Genomic DNA, 23,500 nt, shown 5'->3' on the forward strand with positions numbered 1-23,500 from the left:
GCTCACCGAACTACGTCGAAGACGGGCTGCGGGGCGGGATTCATCCTCGGCCCTAAAAAAAAAATTAATACATCAAACATATTTTCAAATCATTTCTATTTTTAATGTTTTCATTTATATATTTACAAAAGGTTTTATAAACGTTTTTAAAAAAACTATTAAACCTTTTATTATACATAGTCTATTACTAGAAACTTATAAAAAATAATAAAAAAATTTAAAATTTTTTATTATACATGATATATATATATATATATGTATACAAAATTATAAAAAAATTATAAATATAGAAAATGTTGTTAAAAATTTATAAATGAAGAAAAATGTTTTTAAATATTTATATATTTTTTTAAAAAACATTTTATTATACATAGTTTATTAGTGGAAACTTATAAAAAATTATAAAAAAATTTAAAATTTTTATTATACATGATTTATATATATATATATATGTAAATTGTAGTCTCTAAAATCAATATGGTTGAGAATAACCATATAAAATGGTTGTTTTGATGGCACAAATAATATCTTGTAATGATATGTATATTTGTTAAAAAAGCAAAGTATGTGTTTGAAAAAATCCAAAACATACAAGTTGGATTTATTAATCAACTTGAAAGAACTATGAAAATAGTTGTATGTAAAATGTGAATTTCTAAGATTGAAATATATTTTTTAAAGAAAATTATGATAATTTTCGAAATTGCTTTTCATTCATTTAAATCTAAAAGAGTTGTAGATTAAATTTTTTTTTCTAAACTCTTAAGAGATGTTAAATGTAAATATGCATATTTTTTGAGCTATGTCAAGAAATGTGGGAGAAGCTTTGCTTACCATATAAAGTTGTTGGCAAGAAGCCAAATGAATTTAGTGATAGTTATCGCAATGTGATTTTTTTTTACTAAAAAAAAACTAGTGTCATACACTTATTTTTTTGTGTACAATGATTAATTGTATCTTGAATAAAGATGATAAAAATCATTAGACAATTGATCTCGACTAATCTCAAGAGATTATGTTCATTATGATGACAACCTAGGATCCTTATATTAAAGGTGTGTCATGAGATCATATTGTATATCATCAAGAGGAATGGGTTAGCCTGTGAATTAAAATGAGGTTTGGCGGTAACTCTACCTAACTGACTGGAGATTCCAAGAAATAGGTTCAATGAGACAACTAAGTCAAACTAAATCTGCCCAAAGCACTGTCAGACTTCGGTCTATACCCAGTTCCCAGAATGACTAAACAGTGCTACATGTAAGGAATAGAGGATAAACATTTGCTTTTAATGATTTGTCCATAGCTTTTACATATGAATGGAGTAGTACATGATATTCCTCTAAACAAAGCAATGGCAAATCACCTTGTGAGTGTGAAATGGGGCTGTTTCTAGGAGAATGAAGGAAAGACTATATTCTCTAAGTTCACTCATGATTACCAAGAATGTTCACGGCCAAAATGAACACAATAGAGAAATTTGTTTTGTGAGAGAATGAAGCTGTGTTTTGGCTATTGTCTAGGTTTACACCAAAGCCCGGGAGGTTCAAGACATCATGGCCACCTCCTGGCCGAGTAAATCCGATAGTTATTAACAATGACTGGTTCAAGGCTGAAAAATTGCTACCAACTCATCATGCAATGAATTTTTCGCTCGTACTCTCAAAAGTCAATTTTTTTTTTCATGTGTATAGAATCATTTCTATTCATGTGGGAGATTGTTGGAACTCGTTTTTGAAAAAGTGGTGTGGACCATTTTTCCGATGGGTTTTTTCGACGGAGACGTCTGCCGGAATGACCAGAATTTGGGCTCGATGTAATGGTCACCATGAAAGCTTGAACACTATGAGTTAGTGTATTTATTGGTCAAAATCAGAGTTGTTTTGAATGAGAAATGAAGATCCAAAATGAATGATATAAAAAGCTTATAAAGCTTTATATTTGACTAAGTATAAAACCTAAGCAAATAGATAGCTTTGAATATTTGGGTTTGGATTAGAAACTGATCTTGTTAGTTGGACATTATGTCAATTAACTAAATCTTTCTAATTTTATTTATGAAATCTTTTATGTTTTATTTAAACATAAAAATGCAAACCCATATAAAGTATTATTGGCTTTGATTTGTTTGGTCAAAACCATTATTACTTTGCCCACTAACGTGAGTAATGGAGAATCAATTCTCATTACTGCATTAGTTTACTCTATGATCACATAATGTACGTATTTGTCTTTTGAAGTTATATAACGATACGTGAAAGCTCATTCATAAGAGATATTGGAAAAGAAATCTTGGTTCAACAATTCCTCATTTTCTTTTCTTTCTCTTTTTCTTTGATATTTATAAGAGTCTGAGAATATACACAAAACTAGTTTCGTCAGGCTTCTGATAGAGTGACGCAAATCAGAAGATTTTTTGCAGTTGTATCTCGGAACTCATTACGTTATCGAACCGTCGCATTACGAGACGTATTTTGAGTTAAGGAAAGAGATAAAATCTCGCCTCTGCAGTTAAATCATCTTTTTCTTAGTCTTTGGTATAATTTTATCAAATTTATTCTTTACAATATTCAGTTCTCCGTAGTTTACGGTCTCATCAATGATAACAAATAATATCCTGATAAAAATTAAACATGTGTTTCATTATTGATTTGGTCTGGAGCCTGACTATAGAACCTCTAGAAAAGGCACAAGGTTACAAGATTTTTCAAAATAACATAGCACAACGAAGTTAGATAAGCTTCTTCTTGAGGAAGAAGCGTTTGAGATGCCAAACTTGAAAAAGTGAAACGATAAGGCAGAGCCCTAAAGAAACAAAGCTGAGCTGCGCAACCCTCTTGTTAGTCTTCTCGTTTACCTCCCTCATAGCTGATTCCCTGCACCATTTTTTTTCTGTGTATTTAGTTAAAAGAGTTATATGTACATCAAGATATGTATATTTTTTTAAAAAAGATATGTGTGTATATATATATAAATGATTCATAAAAAACGTGAGAGATGGACAGTTTTAGATGCAAACTAGATACAAATTGAGATGATAGTATAAATCACCTGAATTTTAGATAGAGAATGTTTGCCCTAATTTCAGTAATACGTTCAGAAGATTTTCGAAGCTCAAGTTCCACACCCTGCAAACAAATTATATTCTACCACATTTTTGCCGAAACAGTAATGCATGAATTGAAAATTAATTAAGTAATTAAGGACTTGCCTCGATCTTTTCTTTCTTAGCAACAGCATCCCAATCTTTGGTTTGGATACCCATCTTCCAGTCGATATTGACGATAGCAGTGCTATTGCTGGCTGTGTAATGTGTCTGATCGTGGTGTATCAAAAAACAAGCTAAGTATGTTCCGGACTCGCTCGTTGTAAACGCAAACTGACCGTGCGTCTCGTTTGTTTTCTTGTACAGTTCTTTGCCGTAAGCTGAATTTACCTGTAACCAAGGCACCACACACGCATGTATATATAACTGAGTCGTTAATATAGCTCTAACTAAGCATGGACATTCGGCTATCCATTAGGTCTTTCAGATATATTTCAGTTTAGGGGACCATTAATTCAAGTAATTTTACAAATCGGTTTGGTTCAGATATTTAAACTTTGGGTTTAAGCCTCTAACAATCACTCAAAATTATAGATATCATTTCTAAACCAACGCCTTCAATATATAATTTCTAAATGTCACTAATCACGATCTAATCCAAAAAACAACAAACAATCGTTTCCGGAATCAATTCAATAAATAGATTAAGAAAAAAAAAACAAGAAAAAACCCTAAACCAATGTATCGCTGTCACATATAGCTAAGCATGAATTTTTTACGAATAATTTGAAGCATGGTTGTGATTTGTGAATAATGATTGGTATAAAATTATAAATATACATACCCGGACATCAACTGTGGGACCAAGTCCGATGTTATTTTGATCGATGCAAAGGTAATCGACGACAACGACCACATTGGCATGGATCTCTTCGTAGACACATCTCTCGCCTGAACTTGGAACCGTTAACCATATCGCTTCCGCCGCCGGTAGAAGAGAGCCACCGCCTGCGAGGCAAATCAAACCAATGAATAGTAACGGTGAGATTGTCATTGTTCGAGAAAGAGAGGGAGAGAGGGAATAGATGTGTTTGAGGTTGTTTTAGTTATGAAGCAAAAGAGGGTTTTACGACAGTGGCGCGTGGGTTAAAGTTTTATGTTCCACATTGTACGTTGTAACTTGTAACCATTGGTAGATGTTTTCCTTGTATCCAATCCAAACAAGCCATGTAGGATGTAGTGATAATTTTGTTCACGCGCAAGCCGGATATGGTGTTTCTACTTAAATGGAAACTGTGATTAATTTTTGACCGGACAATATCATCTCTATAAGGAAAGTAAAAAAAAATCAACAAAGACATTGGAACAACATTTTCAATTCCATCATTGTCTCTAAATTTTGAATTTGTTTCTCTTAAAATATGTCTTCAAAGAGGAAATAAATATATACTCTAAAAGATTAGTTTCACAGAAAATAATAATATAACTCTACCATTGAACGCCTGTATATACAATTCTATAAAGATCACATTTTCTTAATTCTGTGAAAGTATCATGTTGTGCATATTATTTGCCTAAATTGATCCAATAAGAATTCTCATTGGTTCAGTTAATAGATACATAACTATTTACATGTAGTATGATTCTCACCACATATGTATCAGATGAGACAATGAAACAATCAAGTGGTTTATGGTACATTTCTGCAGAAAAAAACATGGAACTAGAACCAGAAGCTTAATTAGTCTGGGACATGCCATGCGTTTTAGACTACTAGGTGGTGGACTGTGAAACATTCAAAACTAAATGGTCTAGTAGTTTGAGCAAGATGACCAGGCCCGTCTCTAAGGGTGTGCAAGAAAGGCCTGGGCTATGGGTCCATCATCAATTTCCATGAATGAAATCATATAGAAGGGCTCAAACATTTAGGCCTGCCTTAGTTGATGACAGACAACCACCTTGAGATTTGGTATTCGGTATTTGGAAAGTTTGCAAATACCGAATTACATTGGGAAATTACAAAGATTTGGAAATGTGAATGTCTCTTCTCTCTTGATCGATGGCACCGAGAATACTATTTGTTTGACAAATTTGTTCATAACGAGACTCACGATGAAGAATGCAAGTGTTACACCAACCCATCGTCTAGAAGAAGTATATTTTATGATTCCACCAAACAAAAAAACTTTACAAACCCCACTTCTCGAGCTCGAGAATGGTCATGTATTCAATTTCCCAAAAGTCGAAGAATTTAATCCACAAAAAAAAACAGACCTATAAATAAATAAATAAAAAAACTCATAGGCAGCAACTTTCTTTTTATTCTCTCCCCACTTGATAGCGAGAGATAAAAGGTCGATAAGGTCTTTTCACATCTTCCTTCACCCTCATCGCCTCGCCCCTCTCTCTTCTTCTTCGTCTCCGTCTCTCTCAGAATGCTCCTCAGATATAATCTCCTTTTCGTTTCCATGATGTGTTTTCTCTTCTAATATCCGCCGAGAGAGGAATCAAAACAAACAAAAAAGCAGAGGAGAGAGAAAGAGAAGATAATCTATGGCCGCCGCCGCCGCCGCCGCTATGACAGAGAAGGAAGCTATGTTGGATCCTTTTTTGGTCGAAGCTCTCCAGAATCCTCGTCATCGTCTCACCAGTTAGTCAATTTTTCTCCCAAACCCACGATTCGATTTCACTTTCTCTCCAATTGGTTGATCTGATTTTGTTAATTAGTTTTCTAGGGTTTGATTGAATTTGGGGGAATTATGAGTTTCTCTCTAAAAATCGATCCTTTGTTCGGTTAGTTTAGTTCATTGGTGATTTGGGTTTGATTGAATTCGAACTTTCTCTGATTCTCGATCCTTTGCTCGGTTGGTTTGATTCATGGTGATTAGGGTTTGGGTTTCGTGCTTGACGATTAGGAATCAATTAAAGCTCTAATTTTTATTACCTTTCGTTTGATTTGGTTTATCTCTAAGCTCAATTAACGTATACAAGCAAGCACCTTGTCCTCATACCTCAACGCTTTTTTTTTTCATTTCCAAAAATGTTTAGTTTCTGTATCTGGAAAGATTCTCTTTACATGTTGGTTGATGGGTTTTCGAAAAGTTTGCCTCTTTTGTTTATGTGTTTGTGCTTTGTAGTTTTGCGGATGGAGCTTGATATACAAAAGTTCTTTCAAAACCCTGATCAGCTCCAGTTCGAGTTCTCTCCTTTCCCAACCTCTTACCTGCGTCTCGCCGCACATCGAGTTGCTCAGCATTATGGACTAGTGACCATGGCTTTGGACAACGGTGGTGGCGCAGTAGATGGATCCGACAACAGAATCCTTGTGACCAAAACAGCGGAGAGCAGGTTTCCTCACGTCTGCTTATCCGAAATCCCTGTTAAGCAACCGGAGAACGGTAGGCCCGAGGGTGGTTTCAAGATTGCGATCAAGGCGAGGCCCAAGAGAGGATCTGGCTCCGGAGGTAGCGGATCAGGAGTGCAGCAGAATCTTCAGAGAAGCGTTGAGGAGAGGAAAGAAGAGTACGATAAGGCCAGAGCTCGGATCTTTAACAGCCCTGGTAGTTCCGACTCTGAAGATTCTTCGTCGTTACGAGCTCCTCCTCCTCCTCCTGAAGTGAAAAACACAAGTATAAACCGCAATGAGGCTGAGGTGGCGGTGAGTAATAATTCTCCTGATGCTGGTGGTTCTCGAGAATCTGGAAGGACTTCTGTAGCCATTATCAGAGATAGAGAGAAAGATCGATATGATCCTGATTATGACAGGAGCTATGACAGGTATGTCGTGGATCCCGCATACAGGTACACTTTCTTTGATCTCTTATAAAAGTTCTGACATTCATTCAACAACACTAAGCTCTTTCTGCGAAATGTAAAGGTCCTTTGTTCTTGTGTGTAATAGGTACGTTAGGGTTATGCCGTCTGGCCAAAGCTTTAATCCGATGCCAATGCACATTCCCTTTCACGATGGAGGTTTCCCGCAGATGCCAAGAGGTCATCAAGCTAATCTAAACTACGGTCATCCGTTTAATCCTGCCATGAGTCCCTTTATTAATAACCCGGCTGCTTATACGCCGTGGCCAAACTCACCAGCTATGAACTATGCGCATTCGTTGAACGGCCCAGACACGAATCTTTTCAGGTTTCTCATACTTAACTGTTGTTTTTGTCATTTGATTTATCACCTCATATCCATTGCTTATTTCGTCTTTTTTACTGCAGGCATCCTTCTGCGAGCAATCCCTGACGACAAGTAGTGTTTTGAGTACTTCAATGTTTGTATGAAAAAAAAAACAGATTCTATAGATATTTAGCCTTTATAGGAGCTCTCTGTTCTGTTCCAAACAATGGCTGCTTCTTTCTTATATAACAAGACATCTACTTTCTCGTTTTATATCTTTCTCCATTATATTATTATCGAACTTTGAATTAAGGCGTTTCCTCGTGTGGTGAACCAAATTATTGAAAAGAAAATGTATTTTTAGCTTTTGAATGAGATCTTTTTACGGTGGGATTTTTCTGAGCTTAATGTTCACATTTTCTTTTAGTTGAATATATCACATAATATGAGGTGGTGAAGGCTTGAAGGGTACTTTTCTAACTTTGAAAAGACAAAACCAATTTCCCGCAATTTCCAAACGAATAATCAGTCACTCGAGTTCTCTTTTTGACGGATGGTCTCAAATCACAAGATCCGATTTTAAATCATTAATTTATTTAAATTTACGATTGGATTGGACTTTTCACTTGTTGATAAACATGGATTTTAATCCAATAATTGTTTCGTGTCTTTAAAATTAGACAAATCTCTAAAATAACAATTTTCTAAGTTTATATCACAAAAATAACACTCAAAAACTAAAATGACCAAAATAGCACTTTTCTAAGTTTATCCTTTGAAAATTTTAATTTTTTTATTTTTCAAAATTTTAAATCTTATCCCCAAAACCTCATTTCTAAACTCTAAACCCTAAACCCTAAACTCTAAACCCTAAACCCTAAACCATAAACCCTAAACCCTAAACCCTAAACCCTAAACTCTAAACCTTAAACCCTAAATTTTAAACCCTAAACCCTAAACCATAAACCCTAAACCCTAAACCCTAAACCCTAAACTCTAAACCTTAAACCCTAAATTTTAAACCCTAAACCCTAAACCATAAACCCTAAACCCTAAACCCTAAACCCTAAACTCTAAACCTTAAACCCTAAATTTTAAACCCTAAACCCTAAACCATAAACCCTAAACCCTAAACCCTAAACCCTAAACTCTAAACCTTAAACCCTAAATTTTAAACCCTAAACCCTAAACCATAAACCCTAAACCCTAAACCCTAAACCCTAAACTCTAAACCTTAAACCCTAAATTTTAAACCCTAAACCCTAAACCATAAACCCTAAACCCTAAACCCTAAACCCTAAACTCTAAACCTTAAACCCTAAATTTTAAACCCTAAACCCTAAACCATAAACCCTAAACCCTAAAATCTAAACCCTAAACCCTAAACTCTAAACCCTAAACCCTAAACCTTAAATCCTAAACTCCACCATTTAACTCTAAATCCTAAGTTTGTGACTTTTGATAAAACATTAAGTGCTATTTTTATGACTTTTGACCTTGATTGCTAGTTTGAGAACAAAAATTTGATTTAGTGCTATTTTTATCTTTTTCTCTCTAAAATTTGATAGTATTGGATTTGACTTATTGGAATAAGAGTGTTTAGAGTGTTTTCTCTCCTTGTATATTACTTTGCTTTGTTAATGGAACTTTAGTGGAAAAAAACTTAAAAATACCAATCAATCCGCCGTATATTAATAGCATCATTTACAAAATTGTAATTTTAAATTTGTGCTAATTAAAAAGAGATTATACTTAAGTGTCAATTAATTATGATGTCAATTTAGCTTACGTTACATCTTAAAAATCAATTGGAAAAAATGTTGGTCCAAATTCAACTATTAGAGAACATTATATTAACTCAAAATATAAGAACCGTGTATTATTTTTTTAAAATAAAAGCTACGTAATTACCTAATATGACTAACATATATATGACAATTAATGACTATGAATAATAAAGATTTGATAACAATTTTTGAATCCATCTTCATTTTTATTTAATTTTATATTATTAAAAAAAAACTAAACAATCACATTAACCATATAATAAAAACTAGATTTTTTCTTATATGCTATATTTTGAATTTTTTTAAATGATTTTAAATTACAAAAATGAGAAAACCTTATATGTTATATTTTAATTTTTTTAAACAACTTTAAATTGCAAAAATGAGAAAACCTTATATGTTATATCTATATTATTAAAACTGAAGTACCTTTTGGTATTGTTTGGAAACATGAATAAAAATTAAAACAAGAACTGTTTGGAAACATAAATAGCAGATTAACTACTTTTTTTTAATTTACATATTTAGCCATTACATTTACAATAATTAAATACTTCCTTTTTGTATTTTTTTTATTTACAGATTCTGCCACTGTATTTAAAATCAATTTATAATTGATTAGTTATAATAGTTGTTGTTTTTAATGGTGAAAATAAAAACACAAACTGAAATATATAGTATATAACTATATATTATATCAAATACTTTTTAAACCCTATTTAATTTAGTCAATATAAAAATTTCGAGAGTTCAATTTTCAAGAAAAAAAATATATCATAAAATTAATAATAATTCTTAGAAAACTAATGCAAAAATTTAAAATTTTAGTATGTAGTTTCATTTTAAAATAAATTAACAAATAAACAACAGATTAATATATGAATAGTACAATTACATCAAATTGTATCAAATTATAAAATTTTTAATATAATATTATGCACAAATATTAAGAATTATTATCAAACATCTATATCATAAAATAATATATTTTACCCTATATGTGAATTACAAAACATAAAAAACATACATGAGATATTTTTATAAAACCAGCGGTTTATGAATTTACGTTGAACATAAGTTAAATCAACCACCCGCGCGGAGGTGCGGGTCAAGTTCTAGTTTTTTTTATATGTTAGATTTTTCTTATATGTTATATTTTTAACTTTGTAAAACGACTTTAAATTACAAAAATATAAGTTTTCAAGCATACGACTAAAAGCAATAAAATGACATGTATCAATTCGATGGTTGATCTGAAACCTTTCAAAACCATATGAAAGATAAATGTCAAAATAATTCAAATGTGGAAATAGTATTGTTCACTTTTTTTCAAAAATGAGTTTGGTGGAAAAAAATAAAGTTTTTGTGTCATAATTTGTTTAATGTCCAATCTGATCAACCCATGATATATTAATTATAGTTTAGTTCCACAATTTTTAATAAAAATTGAACCGGTCCATCGGATAAAATTATATAATAACACAAAAAACATTGTATATGTATAAATATAATGATCCGGTCCAATCCGATCAAACATTGTATGTATTTGTCGATAATATATACAAATAAACTCACTCTGCGCAAGGCGGATGTCTTATCCTAGTTAATAGTATAATATTGCTTTTATATATTTTTGTACTTTTGGTTTAGTCCGTATATGAGCTTTTATGGCGAAAAGCTAATTTCAGAGTCGGGAAAACTGGGATAGAAGAAAACTGAAATACACACTCTTTCTGTGGATAACCATAAAAGGTACTGTATATGATATTGACGATTAAAGAGTAGTGCAACAAATTTCTCTTTGAATAAAAACAATCTTTGTTTTTTTTATTTAGTATTTTTAAGAAGAAAAATGTAAAAAGGATGGTGAGACAAGATCCGAACATGCCAGCTATGATCCCACCACCCTTGCTTAATATCACTCCTCTCCCAAAAATACTTTTTATTGGGTTTGGTCCCTTGAATGATTCCATGAACTTTAATAATTGGTAGTAGTCAGTATAAATAAGTTGGGTATGATTAAGGAGGCAGTGAGAGAGCATCAGATACTCAATTCTGCATCCCATTGTTTCTTTTGTTTATTGGTTGCTTCGTGTCATTTCTACATTGTACTTGCCTCCTCGAATCATTATTATTGGTCAATTCTTCAGTGACACATTTTTTTAACTAATATACTTTGTGATTTATAGCACCAGATTCTTGATTTTGGTAATCTAAAAATTAAAAAATGACGCGAAGTAAAAAAAAAAAGAAGCTATGAACAGTTTTGGTTGCTGTAACGTACTTTTATGAGAATAAATCTTAAATGAAACAAAAGGCAAGAAAATGGGAAGCAAAGAACATTGTGAAGTAAACTTTCTAATCAAAGATCGTTTTTTTCCCAACCTTGAGTTTGTCCGTTCTAAATGTACAAGAACTTATCTCCACAATGATCATAAAAAAGAAGCTACAAGGGAAGAACTTCCAACATACATAGAAGTGGAACACACTACCGATTGTATTAACCATCAACTATCAATGTTAAACTGATAAACACTGCATAGAACTTGTCTCAATGTTTTTTGAACACTGCAAGATACATTTTGAACTTATAATAAATTATTCAAACTGGATGGTCAGTGGTCATAGAAGTGAGCTTGTACTTGGCCTACATTGAACGAGTGTTTTAAGCAGAGTTTATTACCAAGATTATTCGATTCCAAATTTTAATCGTCTCGAGTTGGGAACAAAGTCAACACTGTTCTTCCTCCATTAGCGTTTGCAGATTCCAAATCCTCAACGTAATTACTAACGGGACTGTGCAACGTTGGTGTAGTAGACATTCTCTGCTGCGTTTGCGTTTGCCTCGCCAAGAACGACGCATCGAACTTCCCATTCGCCGTCGGCGATCCGAAATGACCCGCCGCGATTTGACTACGTTGGTGGAACTGAGGCGGTTGCAGATGAGAATTAGCGGCTGCGACCATTTGCTGTTGCTGCTGAAGCGTTGCGATTGGGACGAAAGACGGCATGAAATGGTCGGAGCGGTTGGGGTGAAGGAAATGAGCCGGCACGGGAGAGCTCGCAAAGAGCCGATCCGTCGCCGGATCCGATCCGCCTCCGCCGCCGGAAGACAGCCCTCCCTGCATCCTCTTGAGGTAAAGCCTATACTTCTGCAGATGGCTCGCGACGTTCTCTCTCGTCAGCCCGTCGACGCTCATGAGCTGCATAATCGTCTTGGGAACGGCGTTCTTGATCCCGAGGTGCGCCACCGCGTCGACGAAGCGTTTGTGCAGCTGCGGCGTCCACACGAGCCGGGGCCTCTTCAGGGTCCGCGCCGGCTCGTCTCCGGCGCCGCCTAGATCTGATGAATCCGCCGCGAATTCCGCGGAGGAGTTGGCTTGGGAAGGAGTCGGGGGAGCGGATTGGTGGTGGTGGAGAGGTTGCTGACCGGGGCTGCGGATGTCGAAGGCGAGAGCGAGATCGGGAGAGATGAGGGATTGGGACAAGGGGATGAGCTCGTCTGGAGAGGGAAGGTCTTGTTCCCATCTTGAGAACCAGTCGGAATCGTCTTCTCTCATTATCTATCTATCTGATGATGATGACGATTGAGAAAGGAGATGGAGAGGAGTTCGAGGTGGATCTCTCTACTTTCTTTCTTTCTTTGTTTTAGCTTTTCATATGATGAGAGAAGTACTTACCAAATCTTATTACATTTAGCTATACTGTTGCCTTTTATTACATGTGTTCTGGACATTCAAAGTCTCGACCGACGCTAGTTTTGGCGCGTGTTGCCCCACCTTAGAAACGATGATGATTATCTTGAATTTATCATAGTTCAGATAATTGAATTCTTAAACTAAATTTAGAAAGTTTATGGATAAATTTAAATCTTTACTAATCCCGTTTCTATCATCAAAACCAGATTACATAATTAAATGAATTCTTACTGGAGGGTGCGCTAAGTCCATGTTAGTTTGAACTTTGAAAATATAACATTACAGAATATTTTAGCCATAGAAACGTTTTGATTTGTCTAAACGTAATTAATTATTTGTGTTTAACTAAAGTAATGATACTGTTAGCATGTCATTGTCAAATAAGTAATCATGATGTTTATTGAGAAATTCCAAGGATCCATTAAATTGCGTTCACTTGCAAGCAAAGAATAAAACATTCATTGGTGTTAAATTAGTCAAAATCGGATATATATAATCAACATGTTACTTCCTTTTTTTGTACTTGTAGTAATTGGGACTATGATGGAATCTAACTCTTTGCTGATGCGATGTATATCTCCCTCGTCGTCAACCTTCAGATTAGTTAAGTTTCAAATTCAAGATCGCATGAGATTCCACGCTGAGTTTTGAGGTGGTGTATGTATCAGTATGTTTATAAAACTCATTCGTATACTCGCATGTGGTATCAAAAGAAGATGCTCTTTCGCTGCTTAATAAATTAGAAAATGGTTTAGACCCAACAAGGAAGCAAATGTTATTACTAAGTTGTTGCCTACCCAAGATTTGTGAATGTATCAAGATCTAACAACTGGATGGATGCTGGCTATAATACGATGAAACAATATATAGAAGGAAGCCACAACGAACATAATTTTTCCATTGACATCGCCATTGCAATTGTCTGTCTTCTCCTCTTCCTCCATATGCCTTTCAATCAAAGAGCTCAAGATGAGAGACACAAACACACCGGTACAGAACTCGGCTGGTTCCACAAAGGCGAATAGTAAGGGTATATACCTTGAGAAGCAACAATGAAAAACTATAAACAAGCACATTTGCACTTTAATCAGGCATATTAAGATGTTCTCCCACGAGCAAATCTTGAGGAGTAAGAAACCCCTAAAAGAACAAAGGAGTCAGAGCCGTAAAACCATTTTGTGTTTCTTACTAGTTGGGCTTTTCGTCTTTAAACAACATTTCCTTTGTTATTGGGTCATCCATTTGTTGAGTGAAAATTAGGCTTTTCATAATTAGGTTTAGCCCATGTGTGTATTACTTAGTTGTGTCTCTATGGCGGCGAGTCCTCTTCAGATTCTTCTAGGGTTTCTAAATTTTACCCCTAGAAAAGCCGCCTATACATACACACCCACGTCAAGACTCACTCATCTGCAGAGTTTCTTTCAAGGGCTTCTTCGTTGGCAGGAAAAATAACACGTCTTCTCGGTATTTCTTTGTCTATATTCTTGGAAAAAGCGATGAGGTCTCGTTGCACTTTCCCAAATGTAGACAAAGCAAAACCGTGATGACGTCAAAGAGGATCTTGTTGATGGTACGAACATGTGCTTATCAATAATCGATTGATAAAATCGTTTTTCTTATCAGTACTATTAAAAATTCGTTTTGATTTTATTTTTATGAAATCGTTCCTCTCTAATCTACTCTGGAAAAACCCCAAAAAAATTGTGCTTGTTTTATTTGTTTGTTAGATCACGAATCTCCACAACTCTCTAACCAAATTGACTCGAACATGGCGATCTGATCTCATCACAAAACTTCAACCAGAGTTGAAATATTAATTCTAAGATGGAGAAATACAAGTTAGACTAGTTACTAACAACTTTGTCTCGTCTTATAAATTGTAGTAGATTTTGTTAGTTATCCCGTTTACTTGATCAAATAACTAAAAACCGCTGAACTGGTTATTGGTGGTTGTTTTCTGAAAATACCACACGTAAGCAAAACAATGTTTGCGAACAAGAGCCCTTACTTTCACTTTAAGACCAGCATTAACCCTGGTTCTAAAGAAGGGTCTTAAGGTTTAATTGGGGTTAAAATAAATGAAAAATAAAAATTATCTTAAGAGTTGGATTTTAATTAAGAGGAGGAAGAAGCTGATCTTGTGGGACACGTGGTAGAAGAATGGGCGTTTGGTTCTCTCTTTTCTCTCTCCCGAGCGATGAAACTTCAACGACCACAGTTCATTCCACCTCTTCCATCTCCATCGATTGATTTCTCCTCCACGATTCATCACCATCAGTCTGTTGATCTCCTCCACGATCGAAGACTACGGCTCTCTCTGTCCGCTCTCTCTCTCTCCGTCGATGCGATTGACGAAGAATCACGCCGGTTCTCGATCGAAGACTCCGACTCTCTCTCTCTTGGTGCTCTCTTGTCGATGGGGAAAAACGATGACGTCTCTCTCGGTGGTTCTCCCCCAGGAAGAATCACGACGTCTCTCTCGGCGGCTCTGACTGAGGGAGAATGACTCCGCGTTTGATTTATTCCTCGGTTGATCACAATCACTCCGCCTCTAAAGCTAAGTTCTTTGGTTTCTAGGTTTAAATCCTTCAATTCGTGCATGCATTAGCTTTGTTTGTTGTGTTGCATGTTGTGTTCTGTAGGTCTGTGTCTCAAAGAAATGATAAACCCTTTTTGATTAAGTAAAACAAATACGCTCTTTGTTTATATGTTTGTTGTGTTGGTTGCATTTTTGGTTGAATGTTATAGATATTACTTGTGTCTGTCGATTATGTCCGGTGAGTGATTATGTCCGGTGAGTAATTCTTTGATTCTATTTGTTTGGTTTCAGTGTTTGTGTGTTAATATTGACTGATCAAGAGCATGGATCAATAGACATGAGGACTGATCAAGAGTGTGGATCAAGAGACAACTGCAATACATGTACATTTTGTCTCTTTGGTTTTGTTTCTTGTCTGTAATGAATTGTACTGCTTGTGTTTGAATATGGTTTAGGTTTGGTAATAAATGCTTCTGAGGATGTGATCGTTAGCTAGAAATTGATAATGCTTCTGTGTGGTTATAAATATGGTTAGATATAAGTCGATGTTAAGTGTGATTAATGTGTTGATTGTGGAAATGAGTAAAGCTTTTTGTTAGATAAATGTCCACTCTAAAGCGTTGGTTGTGTTCAATGAGTTCATCTTTTGTGTTAATTGCTCATAGCTTCCTCTCCTCTTTAAAACACAACACCGACTGGTTCTTTAAAACACAACACTTATTTTCTTTAAAACACAACACTTCTTGAGCTTCTGTTTCTTTCTCCTTAATCCATATTCCGATATGGATTCTAATTCTTATAACCCCACGTCTAAGTTTGTTGATCTGCTTACTAGTCAACAACAATCTGTGTTCGGTTTTGGTGAAGATAGTGTTGAACTATCTTCATCTCACGTCCCTTATTTTGGAACTCAAGTCCAAGAAGCTTCAAACTTTACTGAAGAGAGTCCTGCAGCGCGTAGAGAGAGGAGGACGTGGACGCCAATCGATGATCTTGTACTCATCAGCGCGTGGTTGAACACAAGTAAGGATCATGTCGTTGGCAATGAGCAAAGGTGTGGCACTTTCTGGAAGCGGATTGCGGCCTACTTTGCCGCATCTCCTAAGGTAGCAGGCTCTGAACACAGAGAGCCTAGTAACTGTAAACAACGCTGGCAGAAGATCAACGACACTGTCAACAAGTTTTGTGGCGCATTTGAAGCTGCAAGTAGAGAGAAAAGTTCTGGTCAAAATGAGACTGGTATCCTCAAGCTTGCTCATGAGATTTTCTACAACAACCACCAAAAAAAATTCAACCTTGAGCATGCTTGGAAGGAGGTGCGTAATGATCAAAAATGGTGTGAGCTCTCTACTTCAAAAACAAAAGGAAGCGCTAAATGGAGGAAGTGTGATGATGGTGCAAATTCATCAACCTCTCGCGCAACAGAAATGACCAATGGTGAAGATGATCAAGGAGACACTCGACCACCGGGTGTTAAGGCAGCAAAGGGCCAGCGTAAGAAGAAGGATTTGGCAGAGGGGAAGAAGAAAGATTTGGCAGAGGGGAAGGCGGTGTATGAGTTTGAAACTATGTGGATCATGAAGAAGGAGGACTTGACAATGAAAGAGAAGCTATCAAAGATGAAGTTGCTTGAGAGTCTAATCGCAAAACCAGAACCTTTAGCGGACTATGAAGAAGCTCTGAAGAAGAAGCTTGTCACTGACCTGTTATCTTAACTTATGAATTCTTCTGTTCTTGTCTTCTTTGGTACTTGTTAAAAATTCTCTAATTAGTTTGTGTTCTAGTCTTCGGCTGATTCTTGTATTATGTTCTTATGTTTGCTTCTGTTTGTTGTTGTTAAATATTGCTGAATTATGATGAAGTTCTTGTATTATGTTCTTATGTTTGCTTCTGTTTGTTGTTGTTAAATATTGCTGAATTATGATGAAGTTCTTGTTAAAAATTGTTGAAGCATGTGTTCTTATGTTTGCTTCTGTCTCATTTTCCATATGCTTGTGTTCTTATGTTTGCTTCTCTCTCATTTTGCATATGCTTGTGTTCTTATGTTATAATCGCATATGCTTGTGTTCTTATGTCATTTCCTTGTCTTTATTTTCAGGTCAAAAAAGCGTTAAAGTGTGTAGCATTGGGAGGTCACGGAGAGCTCACAGTCACAGACTTGTCTTAATTTTCTTGTCTGGTTCACATGTTCTTTACTGTTTGTCTTGGTCTTGTATTCTTCTGCAAAGAAAGGTCACAGACTTGTATAGGGTTTGTCAGTTTGTATGCATCAGTCACGGGTTTGTCTGGTTCTCATGTTTTATGAGTCTATATAGACATTGTAAAATGAAAGTGTATTCGTAAGAAGCTTTTCTTTTCTTTGATCAACATTGTGTTCTCTCTTCCTCTCCTCCTCTAAATATTCATATAAATCAAAACAAACATTATCAAATTTTTGATATCTTTTCCTCTCCCCTTCTCTAAATAATCATATAAGTCAAGAAAAAACCATTTGTTCTCTCTTCCTCTCTACTTCGCTCAACACCAAATTTTCTTATAAAGATTTTTCTTTGACTTCTTCTACACAAGTCTATCTCATCTTAAAGTCGATAGACTATCTCATGGCATCTTCTTCTCAAAACCCATTTGACGAGTCACTTGATGAGACTTTTGATCAATACTTTGATCAATATTTTGATCAAACTTTCAAAAATTTAACCATTGGTAATCAAGAAGAAGAAAAGAAAAAAAGAAAAAAAAAAGAGTTTATATCGAAAGAAATCGTGAAGAAGGCAATATGCGTTTATGAAATGATTATTTCAGTGAAACTCCAACATACCCTCGTAATCTATTTCGACGACGTTTTAGAATGAACAAACCATTGTTCATGCATATTGTTGATCGACTCTCCAATGAAGTTGAATTCTTTCGTCAAAAGACAGATTGTCTCGGAAGGCGTAGTCTCTCTCCTCTTCAAAAGTGTACAGCAGCCATTCGTGTCTTGGCTTATGGTACTGCGACTGATGCTGTTGACGAATACCTCCGACTCGGTGAAACTACCACTCGGTCATGTGTGGAACATTTTGTGGAAGGAATTATAAATTTATTCGGCGATGAGTACCTAAGAAGATCAACACCGACTGATCTTCAGCGGCTATCGGTGAGCATCGTGGATTTCCCAGGATGATAGGAAGCATTGATTGTATGCATTGGGAGTGGAAGAATTGTCCCACCGCTTGGAAAGACCAATATTCTCGGGGTTCAAGTAAACCAACAATCGTTTTAGAGGCGGTTGCTTCGTATGATCTATGGATATGGCATGCGTTTTTTGGACCTCCAGGTACCTTAAATGATATCAATGTTCTTGATCGCTCACCTGTTTTTGATGACATAATAAAAGGTCAAGCTCCGCAAGTCACGTTATATGTCAATGGAAGAGAGTATCATATGGCTTACTATCTCACCGATGGTATTTATCCGAAATGGACAACTTTTATACAATCAATTCTAATACCACAAGGTCCGAAAGCGGTTTTATTTGCTCAACATCAAGATGTTGTTCGAAAAAATATCGAGCGTGCTTTTGGAGTTTTGCAAGCTCGTTTTGCCATTGTTAAAAATCCAGCTCTTTTTTGGGATAAAGTCAAAATTGGGAAGATTATGAGAGCATGTATCATACTCCATAACATGATAGTAGAAGACGAACGAGATGGATATACGCAATTTGACGTTTCAGAGTTCCAATATGATGGCTGTTCGAACTAGAATTCGTGATAAACAAATGCATCAACAACTGAAAGCTGATCTGGTTGAACATATATGGCATAAATTCGGACGTGATGAATATAACAACTGAGCTTGGATGCTTCTTTCAAATTATTCTCGTTTATTTTACTAATCTTTGTTTTTCGTGTTTTTTCTTTTATCTATGTTTTTTAAAATGTTTTATTTAATAAATAAATTTTATGTTTAATTAAATTTTGTTTAATAATTTTTTTTTAAGAACCACAAATTAAGAACCTACCATTGGAGCTAAAAAACTAGAAGTATCTTAACCACAAGTTCTTAACTACCATTAATTACTAAAAAATCATTAAGAATCCAATTGGGTATCTTAGGGTTAATCATGCTCGGTTCAAACCAAGAAAAGGATAGCTTTATCAATCATTCTTTGAGAAAATGCGTGAAGAAAACATTATTACAAATTACGAAACAGAATATTAAAGCGGTAATCAACGAAGCTATCTTCATCCTAAAGAATGAGTCTGCGGAGAGATGATGTGCCAGCACCAAAGATTAATCTCTCTACATAACAAAAATTAAAAAGATCACGTGTCATTAGCATCATCACCTTTTGGTTGGAACTTTTTGATTAATCTTTGATGAGAATCCACTTAGTTAAAGATGCATGCAAATCATTTCTTCTTAATCTCAAACAATATTTCTTACAACATTTGCTTGATAGGAGTCATCTATACAATGGAAAATGGCAATAAAGAACATTACAAAAAAATATGAATCTAGCAATTTAGCATGAATTAAAGTCATTCAAATAAGTAAATTGTTCATACCAATAAAGGTATAGCGAAGAACATTATTTGTTAAATAATTGGTCTTCCAGGATTTATAGAATACAATCTAACAACAACAAAAGAAAAACAGAACAAACCTAGTTTAGCAAGCGCAGAAGCTGAGAAGATGCTGAAGCCCTATACATAGATTTTAACAGCTCCATCATCTTCTCTTTCTCTTTTTCGTAGAGATTGTATGTGGGAGAAAATACAGCCGTCTTTAGCCGCTTTGAGTTTGCAAGGATGTACGCCACGAACGCTCTCTCTTGCCTTCTTCCTGCAAACTCTTTCCATACAAAGATCTCGAGATGGGACAACAAGCATACCGGTACAGAACTTGGTCTGTTCCACGAAAGTGGGACACCATTAGAGCAAAGAGCCACATCCTGAAAAGCAACGAGGAGAAAGGTACTTGCATAGTCTATCAAAACTTAATTTTATTTGAGGGAGATGGAAGAAGTTACTCACATAGTTGATCTCAAGAACTTTTAGTATAGGAGAGTTATGAAGGAAAAGCAAAAGTGGTTCCAACGAACACATGAAGTCATCAAAGCAACAAAGATGCAGCGTAACCTTCATGAGCCGAGAGAACTTAATGGTGCTACAACATTCAACCTGCAGTTGAACCAAATGGAACACAAGATAAAATAAAACATAGCCATAGTCCGCGTAGGCGTCACAATAGCCAACTTAACGTAGGGAGAAGCCGAATCAGTTCTAGACACAGCCCGATGAAACATTCGCACTGAACCCCCAAATTTTAAAAATCTATTATAGTATTATACATAAGTCACGTACGTGCTCTAAAAATTATCAGTTTTTATTGTTAATAAGATTAATCTCAAGAATAACTGAAAAAAGGATATTCAAATGCTTACGTTTCTTAGACTCAAACGGAGAACCTTGACAGAGGAAAAAGATCTCAGAAACTTGTCGTCTTTCGGGTATGGAATAATGAGAAAAACATGAGCCCAGTCAAGGTGAGGCATATTCTGGATCGAGTCTAAGTCTCCATGCGGATCAATTAAAGTAAGGCGTCGTAATCCAGGGGAGTCTAAAACCAAGGACCTACCAGAAGCTCTTTTGTGTTGCGTGTATCTAAAACTCTTTAAGGAAGGAACTTTCACAATGAAACTTGTCACATTGTCACTCTTGTTTCGCTGCACTTCCAAATGTCTGAGCGCAGGGCAATTCGATAGAAGCCTAACATGAGAGTTTTCATCTTTATACACAACATTGAGAAGGGCCAGCCTCTGAAGCGAAGGAAGGCAAGGTAGGGAAGGGACATCAATGAAGAGAGTCCTACATGATAGAGTCAGTTTCACTAGCGTTTTTGAGGTGTAAACGTTCGATGGTAGTAGTAGGATCATTGGTTGAGGTGGTATAATAAGAGCTAGCTCTCGAACGTTGTGGTCAACAGCGTATGAAACGCACTTTCCTACATCTGCATCGTCGCAAAACTGATGTTCAACTTGGATATGCAAGCTTTCTAGTACAGTTGCTTTGTGGAGTTGCAAAGACTTTTCAATTAACCACCAAACTCTGCTATTCCCTTCTTTCCTTGTATCCTTGTACTCAAGTTTATGCACCTTCGTCCAGACAAAACGCCATCGTTTGGACAAAACCATGGTGGTCACTACATCTTTTGTTGGGATTTCAGACAATATCTTCAGCAGCAAATCGTCATGCAACGCACTGATCCTGTCTTCACCGGACATTTTTTTTTTGTTTACTCGAGAAGGAAGGATGAACTGCACGAAGAAGAAAACCCTAATCTTGATAAAGTAGAAGTTTATAAATATCTCATTCATATAGTATTTCTTATAAGATTTATTTACGTTTTGCTTACTTCTATAAACTCGTCATTATCCAAAATAGAAATACATCTTTATCCACAAAAAAAGAGAAGAAAATAATTGGGATTATTCATTCTCTCTTGATATATTTGTTGTTTACTGATTCATGAAAAAATCCACACATATGAGCAAAACATAGTTGATATAGAAACCAGATAAAGAAAAGTCAGGGCATCTCCATTCATAATCGATAAGAGAATCTCTTAAATTAAAATTAATGAAAATATATACAAAATATGAAAAATTGATGAGAAATGAGATAAGTCATTTTCTATAGACTCAAAAAATATTCGAAGGAATCATAAGAAAGTTGTCATCTTGGTATTAGTTTATTTTTTTCTTTATTAAAATTTTAATTGTAATATTACATTATATCAAAATTATATTATGATAAATTTTGGTTAGAGACTATATGAATGTTGATGCTCCTAGCTTTACTGTAAAAGGCTCAAACTAGAACAAATAACATGACTATCAATCACTCTTTTGAGTAAGGCATGATTCCAAGTTATGACAAACAATGTTAAAACCAGAATCAACGAAGCTTCTGCATCTCTTTTCTAGCAACAGGGATTTTTGATGATAAATCCACAGGGTATGACATGAATGATAGTTGAAGAAAGATAGGTCTTCATTTCAGAACCAAAGATTAATCTCCCTACACAACAAAAGCAAGGATCATTTGTAAGGTAAAGAAGCAAAGAAATCATTTCGTCTTAATCTCAACAAGATTTACTTGCTAATAATCATATAAAATGAAAATATGGCAAAAGACCATGAACAAACATATGAAGCTAGTAGTTTAGCACTTTAGAGAACTAAAGCTATTCACATTTAAGTGTTCATACCAAAAGGTCCAGAGAAGAGGAATATATATTCTAAGTTGTTTCCCTTAATGGGTTATCAGCGGAGATGATGCTGAAACTCTATACATAGATTTTATGTCCTCCGCTATTTTTTCTTTCTCCTCGAGATTGTAGTAACATATCGGAGAGATTCTCGCCGTCTTTAAACACTTTGAGTTTGCAAGGATGTACGCCACAAAATCTCTCTCATGTCTTCTTCCTCCAAAATCTCCCCTCACAAAGATCTCGAGATGGGACAACAAGCATCCCGGTACAGAACTTTGTTGGTTACACAAAAATGGGAGATTTTTAGAGGGTTTACCCACATCCTGGAAGGCAACGAGGACGAATTAAAAAAAAAAACTAATTTTTACTTTAAAAATGTTCGAGGGACAAGGAGGAAGTTACTAACAGAGGTGATCGTAAGCTCTTTTAGTATAGGAGAGTTATGAAGGAGAAACATAAGTAGTTCCAACGAACACTTTGAGGAATTTGAGCCAAATGTATTCAGCTCAAACTTAATGAGCCGAGGGAAATTAATGGCGCTACAACATGCAACCTGCAGTTGAATGAGATTGAATAACATAAGTATAAACATCAAAGAGTTCATCACATATAGGAAGAAGAAGGATATTCAAAATGGTTACGTCGCCCAAACTCAAATGGAGAATCCTGGAGGAAAAAGATATCAGAATCTTGTCATTAGGGTAATGAATAAGTTAAACTTGATTTTGGGCTATGCTTAATTATGGACCAATAAACTCTTATTGGACTAACCCCAAAATTAAGCTTAAATTCTAGAATCTTTCTAGAATTATCATCACCTCCTCAAATAGAAAAATATCTAGATATTGTAGTAGAAAAATCTAGAGAATAAAGAAAAATCTAGGAAGTAAGGAGGTTGTAATAGAACCATCTAGATATTTGTAATAGAGTTTAGGAGGCTATAAATACCTCTTCATCCTCTCATTTGTAACAACACAAGAAGTTGAACAAGTAAAGTATAAGAAAGTTTTCTTAAAGAAAGAGTGTTCTACTCAAAGTTCTCTAAATCTCTTT

The 23,500-nt window shown here is 35.3% G+C and overlaps 4 protein-coding genes, 1 long non-coding RNA gene and 1 pseudogene across 6 annotated transcripts; 2 read left to right on the forward strand and 4 right to left on the reverse strand.

The window, feature by feature from the left end:
* Positions 1 to 2,596: 2,596 nt before the first annotated feature.
* Positions 2,597 to 4,147, reverse strand: LOC106294013 (transmembrane emp24 domain-containing protein p24delta6-like). The gene is made up of 4 exons (XM_013729629.1): positions 3,891 to 4,147; positions 3,212 to 3,436; positions 3,052 to 3,128; positions 2,597 to 2,876 (listed from the first exon to the last, which is right to left on the reverse strand). The coding sequence occupies exons 1-4, from the start codon at positions 4,098 to 4,100 to the stop codon at positions 2,732 to 2,734; spliced, it is 657 nt and encodes a 218-aa protein (XP_013585083.1). The 5' UTR covers positions 4,101 to 4,147; the 3' UTR covers positions 2,597 to 2,731.
* A 1,221-nt stretch (positions 4,148 to 5,368) lies between these two features.
* Positions 5,369 to 7,459, forward strand: LOC106296022. Of its 2 annotated transcripts, none has more exons than XM_013732065.1 (4): positions 5,369 to 5,696; positions 6,184 to 6,823; positions 6,948 to 7,187; positions 7,268 to 7,459. In XM_013732065.1, the coding sequence occupies exons 1-4, from the start codon at positions 5,600 to 5,602 to the stop codon at positions 7,290 to 7,292; spliced, it is 1,002 nt and encodes a 333-aa protein (XP_013587519.1). In that variant the 5' UTR covers positions 5,369 to 5,599; the 3' UTR covers positions 7,293 to 7,459. The 2 variants fall into 2 exon arrangements, with proteins under 2 accessions (XP_013587519.1, XP_013587518.1); XM_013732064.1 differs by having other exon boundaries at positions 5,377 to 5,696; positions 6,184 to 6,847.
* Positions 7,460 to 11,305: 3,846 nt separating this feature from the next.
* LOC106292750 (transcription factor PCL1-like) lies at positions 11,306 to 12,640 on the reverse strand. Its single transcript, XM_013728401.1, has one exon. The coding sequence runs from the start codon at positions 12,511 to 12,513 to the stop codon at positions 11,659 to 11,661; it is 855 nt and encodes a 284-aa protein (XP_013583855.1). The 5' UTR covers positions 12,514 to 12,640; the 3' UTR covers positions 11,306 to 11,658.
* A 1,366-nt stretch (positions 12,641 to 14,006) lies between these two features.
* Positions 14,007 to 17,464, forward strand: LOC106294250. Its single transcript, XR_001260794.1, has 3 exons — positions 14,007 to 14,221; positions 15,482 to 15,573; positions 17,289 to 17,464. It is a non-coding gene; the product is annotated as an uncharacterized LOC106294250 (long non-coding RNA).
* A 2,374-nt stretch (positions 17,465 to 19,838) lies between these two features.
* Positions 19,839 to 21,472, reverse strand: LOC106292368 (putative FBD-associated F-box protein At1g05080). Its single transcript, XM_013727962.1, has 3 exons — positions 20,619 to 21,472; positions 20,209 to 20,355; positions 19,839 to 20,126 (listed from the first exon to the last, which is right to left on the reverse strand). The coding sequence occupies exons 1-3, from the start codon at positions 21,456 to 21,458 to the stop codon at positions 19,839 to 19,841; spliced, it is 1,275 nt and encodes a 424-aa protein (XP_013583416.1). The 5' UTR covers positions 21,459 to 21,472.
* A 1,016-nt stretch (positions 21,473 to 22,488) lies between these two features.
* LOC106292369 overlaps positions 22,489 to 23,500 on the reverse strand; it is a 3,024-nt pseudogene continuing 2,012 nt past the window's right edge.

The sequence above is a fragment of the Brassica oleracea genome, chromosome C5 (genome assembly GCF_000695525.1).
Source record: "Brassica oleracea var. oleracea cultivar TO1000 chromosome C5, BOL, whole genome shotgun sequence".
Classification (NCBI taxonomy): Eukaryota; Viridiplantae; Streptophyta; class Magnoliopsida; order Brassicales; family Brassicaceae; genus Brassica; species Brassica oleracea.

Bases quoted from the DNA above. Each gene is read 5' to 3' on its own strand.
- LOC106294013 (XM_013729629.1), bottom strand. From the start codon at position 4,100: ATGACAATCTCACCGTTACTATTCATTGGTTTGATTTGCCTCGCAGGC. The intron at 3,437-3,890 runs GTATGTATATTT...CCTTGGTTACAG, and splicing joins GTCCCACAGTTGATGTCCGG to GTAAATTCAGCTTACGGCAA. The intron at 3,129-3,211 runs GCAAGTCCTTAA...ATTTGTTTGCAG, and splicing joins CTAAGAAAGAAAAGATCGAG to GGTGTGGAACTTGAGCTTCG.
- LOC106296022 (XM_013732064.1), top strand. From the start codon at position 5,600: ATGGCCGCCGCCGCCGCCGCCGCTATGACAGAGAAGGAAGCTATGTTG. The intron at 5,697-6,183 runs GTTAGTCAATTT...TGTGCTTTGTAG, and splicing joins TCCTCGTCATCGTCTCACCA to TTTTGCGGATGGAGCTTGAT. The intron at 6,848-6,947 runs GTACACTTTCTT...TGTGTGTAATAG, and splicing joins GTCGTGGATCCCGCATACAG to GTACGTTAGGGTTATGCCGT.
- LOC106292750 (XM_013728401.1), bottom strand. From the start codon at position 12,513: ATGAGAGAAGACGATTCCGACTGGTTCTCAAGATGGGAACAAGACCTT.
- LOC106292368 (XM_013727962.1), bottom strand. From the start codon at position 21,458: ATGTCCGGTGAAGACAGGATCAGTGCGTTGCATGACGATTTGCTGCTG. The intron at 20,356-20,618 runs GTAAGCATTTGA...GTTCAACTGCAG, and splicing joins TCCGTTTGAGTCTAAGAAAC to GTTGAATGTTGTAGCACCAT. The intron at 20,127-20,208 runs GTGAGTAACTTC...GTTGCTTTTCAG, and splicing joins AAGTTCTTGAGATCAACTAT to GATGTGGCTCTTTGCTCTAA.